The following is a 12,552-nucleotide window of genomic DNA, read 5'->3' on the forward strand; positions in this document are numbered from 1 at the left end:
TTATAAAAAAGCTCTTGAGCATTACATTTGCAAATTGAGCTAATATAATGACTCTTATTTGAAAATTTCTTTTGCAAAATTATACAGGATGCTATAGAACCTCTGGGTTCCCAGCCTCTAGAAAGACAACAATAGAAGATTAATGCTATTGCTGATGATAAATAAAACATTAGCCATTAATGAACTTCAACAAAGATCACAAAATGACCTGAACTCTGAGAAGGCATATTATGAAATCATAACCCATTTAATAAAGCCAATTAGCACCAAGATCGCAATAAGCATTGATCAATGTTGTTAAATATAGTTCATTGTAGCCAATAAACATAAGACCGTGATCAGCACAGAGATATAACATCCATGAATAGTTAGCAACGAGTACAAGTAATTTTTAAGGGGTTAGTGAACTTTTAAGCTTCTAATGCTACATTTAACAGGGGAATACAAGGTCCAGAGTACAATGAGCATCAAACATCTTTAAGGCCACAACCATCGCAGAAGCTTCTGAAACAACTATAGAACATACATCCTTTGCAATAAGAGTGTCTTGCAATTGAATAGAGAGTTCTTAAAAAAAAAGCTTTGATGCACTTATATTTATATAACAAAAGTTGGCAATATAAGCTCCTTTTAAAATTAGGAAAATATGGCTCTGACACTATGGGAAAAAAACATTTATTGAAGGACATAGATTATCAGTACCAAAACAAACTGGTCTTGGATTATCGTGGCAAATAAGTCAACATTTGTGTTTGACTTATAAGTCTGACACAATAAGCCACCTGACGCAATAGACCATAAGATGGCTTTGTTCTGGTCTGCTGACATTTGAGTATCCCAATATGTCCCCCCGAGCTAGGCCCCCTACACACATCGTTTGTCATGCAAGATAGATAGTAGTATCAGAAAATAAACAAAACAAACTAAAATGCATACCTCTAATGAGACACCATAAAATAAAATAAAATAACATGCGGACAAAATACAAAGTGATTTAACAAAATGATAAGCATGATTTATATCAGTTAAAGAGAACCCAACCAACACAAGTAATTGTAATGAACGTCTATTATCAATCTAAAGTCCTCATTCAGTTATCACTATATCTTTAATTAAACACATCTTTCCTAAGAGTTGACCACATTTAAGCTCTCACTAGAGTTCTCACTGATGCGGCGATAGAGGGAGGTCCACCTGACACGGAATTAATTACCAAGATGGAGATCAAAATTAAAGTGGTCAATGTTTGGATGTCAAATGGCCGGACGGAGGGCAATTCCAATGGCCGGTCAGGTAGTCAAGGCCAGACCGACAGCAGACATACCCGAGCAGACCTCCAGTCCAGCTCGGAATGATATGTAAGTCAGCCAACGCTTAATACGAAGTAGTGGGATGCCGAGGGAGATCGGATAGCTGGTCCGAACGGGGGAGGACATGTTATTACACAGTCATCGCACGGAAGAGCAACTGAGGCCACCAAAGCGGAGGGCTCCCGCCGAGCAGCAACCCGCTCGGCTAAGCAGCGGGACCTGGCCGTGGACGGAGAGGAGTCCCGGCCGAGCGGCTACCCTGCTCGGCCAAACAACGAGACTACTGTAATATCTCTCGATGTCCGTTTGGAGATAGTGCCTCTGACATAAGGCATGGTCGATAGGCAGATCGTACGACGGAAGCTTCTACTGTCTTATCAGGAATATGCATGCCCTGTTAAGGTATGTTGTCAGAGGTACTTTCCTGACAGGTCCTTTCATAGGACATATTGGAGAGCGTGTCTATGCCTCGAGAAGCATGCACGTCGTCCACCAGGGCTCTATATAAAGGGGGGTCCATCACCGGCAGAGGTACGCGTGATCTACTATTTGCGCATAGTTCTACAGTTGCTCCACTTTTCTCCACATTCCGATGACTGACTTGAGCGTCGAATGGCCAACGTCGGGGATCCCTTCCTTGGCTCGACATTGATGTTACTTGTTTTGCAGAGCGGAGTGAGGTCTTCAGCCAGTCAATGAAGCCGCCACATCTCCAATTTTCCACCTTCCCGCTTTCGGACAGAATCACTCACAATTAACATGTTTCACTAGTTAAACACCACATTCTTTTGTTGATACTCATATCTCATTATTTACTCTAGTTTAAAGCACTATTGCAAGTTATGATTATGGTGAAAAGCACAATAACCGCTCTAACAGATATCACATACATAATAGGTTCGCCTGACGTTGGATTGATGCCCTATCAATGTGATAAAAGTAGGAATGGGTAAAAGCCCTGCAAATCATGCGAGAGCAAATCTCCTTGCACTTAGCTGCACAAGGACAACCATCCTAATACAACTCGTGAACCGCTAATAAACTAAAGTTCCTTGGGAGCACGGGGACGAAGCCCAAATTACATGATTGACTTAAAGTTTTCACCATTATATTATCACTTTCTTATTTCAATCTAAGTATTTACATGTTATTTTACTCTGGGTGTTCTTAACCTTGTTTAAGTTTACTTTAGAGACTACCCTACGTATTAAGAGTTTTACATATTAATTAGTTCATTACAATTATTACATAGGTATAATCTCAAAATGGTCAACAACAAGAATATCATAGGAACAAGCAACTTACGGGCAAGTATCAAACTAGTAAGAATTATGGAGAAAATTTCTCAAAACAATCCCACAAATGAATTTACCTGTATGAATCAAAGATGATAAGAATCAAGACATCAAATCAGTTAGTCCCCTTGGCAATGTGTCCTCTACCAATCTAATTCTTGTCTATGTTTCTTCCAAACAATCCGACACTTTAATACATAAAGTATCGCAGCAATCAAAAAGATAAAGTAATCATAATTTATAAAATTTCCCCTTTAGCATAGGGAGGCACATGTTCATCACGGTTAAGAAGACTCTAGAAGCATGTATCTATTTCGACTAGCTATTCTTTATGCTACTAATAATATCTTTATTAATATTCCTTTCTTGTTGAATAAGAATGCAAGATACATCAAACTCTTATAGAGATTTCTGTTCATTCATCTTGACTACTCTGTTACATTTTTATTATTACTGATTATATTAAGCAACATTTCATAAGAATATTGGAAGATATGAAGTCAGAATTTTTACTACAAATACCTCCAAAAATTATTGCCAGACAAAAGAAAAGAAGACGTAAAAGCTAGGTCTAATAACTTACGAAGAATCGTTTTCAATCTTTAGCTAATTTCTTCCTGGCAGCCCTGACATTGTTGTATTCAAACTGTAGCACGTTCGGGATGTGCGACGAGTCCTTTAGGTAAAGGAACCTCCCAGCTACGCTCTCTTCGATTGCCGGAAAGTATTCCACGAGCATATTGTTCACTATCCAAAACCACCCGGCACCAAGCGCCAATCCAAGAGTCGCTCCAGCAATGACCTAACACGTGAAAATTTAAATCTTGAGTGGATCTCAGTGATGAAGAAGCAACAACGGGAGTCATACCTGGGCGATGGTGTGATAGCCGAGATAAACACGGGAGTAGAGGGTGAGTAAGGCAGCCGGCCAGGGAAGGAGGCCGAGGAGACGCCTGGATCGAGGGGAGGAGAAGCCGGCGCCATTGAGGAGGCAGAGGAGGGTAAAGTAGGAAGCAAAGAAGAACATATACTGGGAGTGGCTGGAGGGCCAGCCATGGGAGTCGCAGACCTCGAGGATGGCGCACATCGCGGAGGGACGCGACTGCTGGATGGAGGACTTGATGAGCTCGTTGAGGAGTTGGGAAAGAATGAGGCCAAAGGCGAAACAGACGCCCTGCAGTTCCCGGCGGAAGATGAAGTGGGAGACGAAGCCGCCGAGGCTGATGAAGACCGGGATGAGGGAGACCCATGCCAGGAAGTGCCCCAAGGAGTCGCCCCGCCGGTAGCGAACATGGGTCAGCGTCACCGCCTTCAGAGCCGCCACTGAAGGTCCCTCGTCCATCTCTTGGAATGGGAGCGTCGGTGGATCGGAGGAGGAAGGTGCTCGATGAATTGCTCCACTGAAGGTCCCTCGTCCATGCAGTTGGTGGTTGCCCTGTTCGTTGGGAACAGTCCAAATGGACGGTCGATGTTCCATGTATTCAACGATTGGCCTCAATTTCCACTGTCGTATCGTCAAAAATGGAACGGTCTTTTTGATCCGTAAGAAAAGGCTCTTCTGGCTTTCTTGATTTTCAAAAGTTATCAAGTTTGCAAAATGGATCGTACCATTAGGAAAATATTTTTTTTTTAAAAAAATAAGAGATATCATCAATAACCATTATTTTAAGTGAGACAAATTGATCTGAGACAGAGACAGGGCACGAAATCTTCTCTTCTTACCAGCCTCGCCAAACTTGCTAATCAAAATAATTACAGGAATCACACACTTCGCTGGGCAATTCTAAGGCAACAGTGGAACACACCTTGATAAAGATTTCAGGCTACAAATACAAGACTACAAATTGACTTCTTTCAGCGGCATGCCAAATGTTAACTGATTCATATGCATATGCTGTACATGCAGTAGACTTAACCTATTCATAAGAAAGAGGACTATAAAGAAACTGTAACAGCCAAATGAACCTATGAGGTTGGCTAAGAGGAATCATAACCTAAATCCACGAATTGCAGACAATGTACAAAAATCATTCTGAACGAAATCATCTCCTGGTTTAATTTGTAAGCTGTCAACTTCTGCAGTGTCCACAAGTGCTTAGAACACCAACTGGAGCATAGACTATAAGCTGATAACTTCTTAAACAGATGCAATAGGGGTATGTATTCAAGCCACAGATGGTTATTATTCTACCTGACATGCTGAACCTATTGTCTCTCTATCTGGATGGTCACATGACTTATGTTGTGCTCCCTCCTGATGTATCCTATAACCTGATCGAGCACAACATCAGCATCCACTTCTTGAGTGATTGTAACATGGCATGCAAGAAGAATCTTCCCGACAGTGATTGCCCATATGTGGAGTTCGTGAATGGCTACCACGCCATCCATCTCACAGAGACCTTTCTCGAGCTTGGTGGCATCTATCTCTCGAGGAGTGCTTTCCATAAGGACCTCCAGTATATTCCTTAGCATCTTCACTGTAGTCAACAACACGACCACAGAAAAGATCAGCGTACATATGAGATCAATGATCTTCCACTCGGGTTTGTACCAGATGATGGCACCTCCAATCATGACTCCAACACTTTGGATCGAGTCTCCAATAACATGTAGATAAGCACTGTGGACATTGATGTTTCGTTGCTTCTTCCGGACACAAGAATTCTCATCTGAAGAATGTTGCAGAAGAGGAACATGCTCATCCTTCAGCTGCTCCTCGTTGATATGATGATGATGGTTGGTGATTGTAACACCGTGACCATGATCATGCCCAGCGTTGTGTTTATGATGATGAGCATGGTGATCATCATGCTGGGAGTGGTCATGGTCATCATCCTTATGACTGTGATCATGTTTACCATGCCCATGACTGTGCCCACCATGTCCATGCTCATGACCGAGCATGACAGCCATTATGATATTGACTAATAAGCCAAATGCAGCAACAGCAAACATCAGCTTGCCTTGGACTTCGCCGTTGTCATGTATAATTCTAGCAATAGCTTCGTAAACCAATATACCTGCCAGGAGCCATATCATTTGAATAGAGACCAGCGCTCCAAGGATCTCTACACGGAAAAACCCATATGATTGCTGAGGTGTTGCCTCCCAGCCTGATGCCCAGAGTGAGAACAGGGAGATAGCAAAAGCAGCAACATCAGAAAGGAGATGAGCAGCATCAGTAAGGATCGCTAGACTGTTTGCTGCAACGCCTCCAGCTACTTCTACGCTCATAAATATTACACAAAGGATGACAACCATTAAAAGTTTCTTCATAGACGCAGATCTTTCGGTGGCATCTTTGGAACTGTTTCTAGAGTCAGAGAAATCACAAGCACCCCCACAAATCTTATTTCCATCGATACTAGAAACAACAGGGGGCAAATCCATGTCTAATTCAATAATATGAGACCCATGAGAACTTTTCTCCATCTGAAACACAAAAATAGATGTCAGCAACTCTCTGTTTTTATCAGCATAGAGCTTCTAATTAGTTCGGCACTATGGCTTCTAATTAGTGCTTCACAAGATATATACAGTGACTAGATTTTCCCCATAGCATGACTCAACAACAGAAGTGACATCAAGAGTACAACCCAAAACAATAAGCAGGCATTATAAAGGAATAATTCAACTAAATGCTACTTCAACCTCAACTGTAACATAAAAAATAACAACTGAATTTGCCGTATATGTCATAGTAAACTTGATAGTCAATGCTGAAACATCACAACTTCATAAGTATAAGGAAATTGACAGAAGTACATTCAAAGTCAAATAAGGTAAGAAGCCATTGAAAAATAACTTTTAGCAGAAGGAACGACATAAGATATTTACCTATACAGCATCTTAGAATTTCGTTCAGTAATTTTAATCGATTGCATGGACCAAAAACAAAATGGACCTAAGATAAAATGGAAGATTCGGCTAATGCAACAAACACGCTATCTTCCGCTGTGAAACGATCGTATCAAATTGAAGCAGAATTAGACAGGATCGGTCAAAGGAAAAGTGTTTTAAATTTCAAATAAATCTGTTTTATTCAATAACATGGGAAAGTTAATTTAAGAGTTGCAAAGATCCTGGACGTTACATTACAGGATTCACCATCCTACGCAACGAGGTAACTGAAAAGAAAGTGTTCTCCAGGCAGAATAAAAGGCGAAAGCATTCCATCAATTTCCTGCTTCAATTCCGTATCAAAGAATAAACCCTAATTCTTCTGCAAGAATCCATAGACCACGTGATTTGCCGTGGCAAATGCTAAAGAACCGCAGTTTATCCTATGTAACGAAATATTCGAATCCATTTTCTGTCCCTATTATCTTGAAAACGAACAGACGATGGCATTTCTAACAACAAAATCAAGCTGTAACCTTCCAATGGACCCACAGAGATTTTAGAGTGAACGCAAGAACCCTAATCACACCAATGAAAGCATTCACATATTTGGACCAAAGACGAAATTCAAAACGTGGAAGAACAGATTTCAACTAATCATGACAATAGCAGACACAAAAATAATATAAATAAATAAATAGAATATAAAAACATCGCAGATTTCTCAGACTCCCAGAATTGAGAAGAAGATCAAAATGTATACTTATACACATTATATATAAAAAAAACGGTAGTGAGTTTCCTTAATAAATCATTGCTGCTGCAATAAATCAGATAAAGGTAAAACTTAAACTAAGCGTACCAAAATCTTAAAATCATTTAAGCATCAGAGAAAGCAAAACAAATTGGAACCAACGATGCGAATATCAGTTACCTTATGAAAATCAGAAGAGATGGGAATACTCTCCGGCGTCGTTGCTTCCCCCCTTGCGGAACGAATTGAGAGGCGGAGAGCGGAGCGAAAGAGATAGGAGACTGGTTTCGTACGCCCGTCGAAAACTGATTCTGAACTCGGGTTGGGCTAGAGATAAAAAAATATAAGCCGCACTTGGATCATCGCCCAAGTCCTACCGCGCTTGAATGAAGCCACAGGGAGGAGTCCACGAAGAACAACAGCCCACTTGTGTTCGAGGTAACAACTTGGGTTTGAACAACGTTTGTCGTTTAGATGAGGCAGTTCAGGTGGGAACCATTTGTGCCTCAACCCGTGACCGACGCATCCAATTTGTTAACCCACCATTTTCTTATAATATAACCCTCAACCTCTACCCAGTTTAAGTTTATTTCAGTGTAGCCACCTGGCACCAACCCAGTTCAGTCATACCCGAGTCAGCACGAGCTTGACTCAATATTTTTAGTTTTTTATTTTAAAATATTTAGGTCGAAGTCTCAGTCCACGTGTACGAGCCATACCGGGCTCAGCCGCTCCTGGTGGAGTTCGGATGTCTGTTCTGAACTCCAGTGTCCCCGTGTTCTTTTATTTATCGAACAACTCCTTGAAATGTATGAGACATTCTCGTGAAATTTACAATATTCTTAATATGTGATATGATCTGTCCGATCGATAAGCAAGATATAAATGACAAGATCAAACTCCTCACAACCTAAGCCATCCTCACTTAAATCACTGTTTAATTGATATTCGTAATTTCAAAGGCATCATTTGGTCCATTACCGTAATAAAATTTAAATTGATCGGAAATAAGTTATAAAAATTATTATTCTCAGTATATTATCAAGTTGATATTTAAGACGTGAATATAATAAAGAGAATTAGACGAATATATAAAAATTAATTTCAGATCATTCCAAACTCTCTAAGTTCATTAACTAATTTTAGCCAAAATTAATGGATGAATTTAGGAAATTTAGAATGATATAAAATTATATGATCTCAAATATCAAATAGTTTTTTTATTCATCTAATTCAGTTAATTATATTCATATTTTTAAGTATCATTTTCGAGTGACAATTTTTTTAATATAAATTAGATTTTTTTAATTATTAATTGCCACAAGTAATAACCGATTAGAAAATTATTATATTGATGAACAATGTCGAAATTAATTGTTTATTAATTGCCACAAGTAAAAATAAAATTAATTATATGATTTAATAATTTTAAAATTTGGATAACTTATTTAGGTATTTCAAAACTTCACTTACATAGTCAATTTACCGTTTTATTTTAACGTGCTGGACGGTTAAAAGAATATGAGCTTCAGGGGGCGTTTGGTTCATTCCTAGGAATAGGAATCGGAATGGAAATCATTGTATTGTGGAATGGGAATGGGTATGAATATGGATATCACTCTTAAAAGCAATGTTTGGTTAGTTACATATCTTCTATCAGAATAAATCAAAATTTCCTTTTTTACCCTTAAAGGAAAATAAGAGAAAAAATTAGATTTGAGATAAAGATAAATGTAAGAGAAAAATATGATGAAAGAGAATGATGAGAGAGAAAGTATGATGAGAGAGAAAGTGTGAAAGAAAGAATGAAGAGAGAGAAAGTGTAATGAGAGAAAATGAGAAAAGAGAGTATGATGGGAGAAAGCATGATGAGAGAAGATGAGAGAGAAAATATGATGTAAGAGAAAGTATGATGGGAGAGGATGAAGAGAGAGAAAATATAATGAGAAAAATTGAGGAGAGAGAGTGTGATGAGAGAGATTAAGGAGAGAGAAAGTATGGTGAGAGAGAAAGTATGATGAGAGAGAAAGTGTGATGAGAAAAAAAGAAAACAGTGAGTATGATGGGAGAGCTTGAGGAGAGAGAAAGAATGGTGAGAGAGAGAGAAAGTGTGTTGAGGAAAAAGGAGGGAGTGTGGCAAGAGAAATTGAGGAAAGAGAAAGTGTGATGAGAGAGAAAGTGTGCTGAGAAAAAAGAGAAAAAAGAGTGTGATGAGAGAGATTGAGGAGAGAGAAAGTGTGATGAGAGAGAAAAGAGAGTGTGATGAAAAAGATTGAGGAGAGAGAATGTGTGATGAGAGAGAAAGTGTGATGAGAAAAAAAGAAGAAAGAGAGTGCGATAGAAGAGATTGAGGAGAGAGAAAGTATGATTAGAGAGAAAGTGTAATGAGAAAAAAAGGAAAGAGAGTGTGAAATGAGAGATTAAGGAGAGAGAAAGTATGTGATAAAATGATGAGAGAGAAAATATGATGAGAGAGAACAAGGAGAGAGAAGTGATATAAAAGAAAAAATAAATAAATATATTTTGATATTGGATATTAATGGAGAAAATTTTAGTTTTAAGTGAAGGGTATTTTGGGAATAAGGGAATATTTTGATTGATGAAAATAGGGTAATGGCTCATTGAAGGGGAGGTACATGGGAATGAGTCATTACCCAATTTTAAGGATTCATTCTCTTATTGGTATTCCTATTCCTATAATCCAAACATTAACAATGACAATCAATGATTCTCATTCCCATTCCCCACTTCTATTCCCCTAAACCAAACGTCCCCTCAGTATCTTTTCTACAACTAGATTTTTTTTATGGGCTCTATCCATCTATTTAAGCCCACTAAAGCCGGTCATGCGCTTTTAGCCTAAATTACATTATAGGGCCGAAAATACTTAATGGTCCTAAAAAGTTTGAATTTGTGTCAGATGACATTTTCTTTAATGTCGGTGGTTGGGTTTATATGGTACTAACGGATGAGTGCAAAGCGTGTTACATCAAACATTGGACAAGAGGAAGTAAGGAACAAAGAAAATATATACTCCAGAGGAATGAAGCATCGTAGTTTGGATGCCCTTAGGCAAAGGAGGAATATATCCTTTGGGTCTTGCGCTCAGTTTACTCAAAGTAGGATTTGATGAGAACAAATATCTTCATGGGCTTTTTAGGCCGAATGTAAAAATGAAGTCATAAGGGATTAAATCAAAAGTAGACAATACTAAATAACGATTAATGATAAGATGTATAAAGATGAGGTTATAAGTATAGGTAGTCAAAAGTCAAAGAGATATAGTGGTCAATAGTCAAGAGGATGTGATAGTCAAAAGTCAAGGTGACATGACGATCAATAGTCAAGGGGACGTGACGGTCAAAAGTCAAGAAGACGTGGCAGTCAACAATAAAAAAAAAAGAGAGTTTGACCGCCTCACGTCATCTGCCGCATATTTCTTGGACGGACATAACTAGGGCAGGTCCACCATATCTGAGACATAAGATGGAGCTCGTACTAGTTCCTGACCTGGCCCCGATTGATCGGACTTTCCCAACTCGGGCCATGTAGCTAAGCCTGGTACTTTCACTAAGACAACTCCCGGCCGACCCTTTAGCAATCAAGACATGAAAGATGGGTCCCTCGCCACAGCACATTCTCCTCATCAAGACTCAAGCAGAGTGGTACATCTAAACGCTCATCTTGAGTTGTCTATAGCTAAACCCGGGCGGGATGGAAAGCGCTAAGTGACACTAATATCAGGGAATCGTAATATCCTGTCAGAGAATAACTGTCATACGTCAGGGAATATTCTAGTAGTCTGCTATCACATGCGAATGGAACCTTTCTTCCACTAATAGGAGGCCACCGTACATCCTCTCTCACCTGACAGACTCTGACACCCGACATTTTCTGACAACAGACAAACTCTGAAGGTACGCAACGTCATATAAAAAGGGAGGTCCTCTTCCTTAGCCAGGTATGCACACATACGCACTCATTTTCAATAGTTCTTTTCCATCGTACACTGTTCTTCTAGGGAAAAAAGATTTGACTTAAGTTTCGAAGGGCCTGTCCTGGGGACTTTTTCCCTGGTTTTTGATCTATAATGCTGAGTGTGTGTAGAGTTCAGGTACTACCAGTTCTCATACTATATATCAGGGAGTTCCACGCGGGGATTTACTTTTCGGACGTGCATACTGTTAGAATGTATACTAAAAGCCTAGCTTTTTGTATAAATATTTATTTTAAAATGAAAATCACATTGGTCAAATGTCTGCATTTAGTTAAATGCAGTTATCCATTTAATTTATATTGTAGATAACATGGTGTGTGGTGTCACACAGAAGATCATGTTATCAGTTCCTTATAATTATAAATACAAGCTCACAACCAAGATGGATTGGGACAAACCATTGGAATGGTTGTAGTGTAATTTGGTACTAATTTATCTTGACAATAAAATTACACTAGCACACTATGTGTGTATAGAGCAGGACCATTTGAGATTGTTCCTTTTATACTGACTGCATAAAAGAACAGAACCTCTGTTATTATGGATATGTGTACTCTTAATCCCGATATAATAACAAGCACATGTACTTAGTATTTATTTCTTTAATTTATCAATGGGTGAGATTTATTCGTTAAATCAATAGGCTCAATAAGTTGGGAAATAATATTATTTATATAGTGTGTTGTTGATTATAGAAGGAAATTGTGCCCTATTTATTAGGATAATGATGTCCCCCTTGAGGAGCTCATAAGGATTGTTATGTAAACCCTGCAGGTGGACTTAATTTCAACATGACAATGAAGTTAAGTGGTACTATTCTTGGAGCTAGATATTGTTGGAACCCCAAGGTTGGTTTTGGTGTGATCAACAAGTTAAGTTAGGTTCTGTTGTTTTCTAACCTTGTGTCTAAGTGTGCAGGAGCTTAGGAGCACAGGTACTCGAGCGGAAGACGCAGCTAGCGAGAAGGACGGCACGCGGTGCGTCCGAGGGACGAGGCGCTGCGGAAGAGTACACCGGCGGACGAGAAGGAAGTGCGCGCGATGGTTCCGAGGTACGAAAGCCGGAGCGGAAGATTGCTCGGGGAGCAAGAGACGCAGCTAGCGCGAAGGTCGGCACGGGGTGCGATCGAGGGACGAAGTCTGCGGATGAGTACGCTGGTGGACGAGAAGGGACACGCGGCAATTCCGAGGGACGAGAAGCCGGAGGGAAGCACGCTCGAGAAGACCGGAAGATGGGTTCGGGTGAGCCCTATTCCGGATGTCAGAGATCACCCAATCAAGCGGATCCGGAGCAGAAGACCCGGACCGAGACGGGGACTTAACGGAGAAGTGGTCCCGGACAAAAAGTCAACCA

The 12,552-nt window shown here is 39.8% G+C and overlaps 2 protein-coding genes across 2 annotated transcripts; both read right to left on the reverse strand.

Moving 5' to 3' along the window:
- Positions 1-544: 544 nt before the first annotated feature.
- On the reverse strand, positions 545-4,109 carry LOC121999868 (lipid phosphate phosphatase gamma-like). Its single transcript, XM_042554501.1, has 3 exons — positions 3,474-4,109; positions 3,189-3,407; positions 545-864 (listed from the first exon to the last, which is right to left on the reverse strand). Exons 1-2 carry the CDS (start codon positions 4,080-4,082, stop codon positions 3,201-3,203), a joined length of 816 nt encoding a protein of 271 aa, XP_042410435.1. The 5' UTR covers positions 4,083-4,109; the 3' UTR covers positions 545-864; positions 3,189-3,200.
- Positions 4,110-4,323: 214 nt separating this feature from the next.
- Positions 4,324-7,524, reverse strand: LOC122000809 (metal tolerance protein 1-like). Its single transcript, XM_042555271.1, has 2 exons — positions 7,383-7,524; positions 4,324-6,040 (listed from the first exon to the last, which is right to left on the reverse strand). Exon 2 carries the CDS (start codon positions 6,038-6,040, stop codon positions 4,811-4,813), a length of 1,230 nt encoding a protein of 409 aa, XP_042411205.1. The 5' UTR covers positions 7,383-7,524; the 3' UTR covers positions 4,324-4,810.
- Positions 7,525-12,552: the final 5,028 nt, after the last annotated feature.

The sequence above is a fragment of the Zingiber officinale genome, chromosome 7A (assembly GCF_018446385.1).
Source record: "Zingiber officinale cultivar Zhangliang chromosome 7A, Zo_v1.1, whole genome shotgun sequence".
NCBI lineage: Eukaryota > Viridiplantae > Streptophyta > Magnoliopsida > Zingiberales > Zingiberaceae > Zingiber > Zingiber officinale.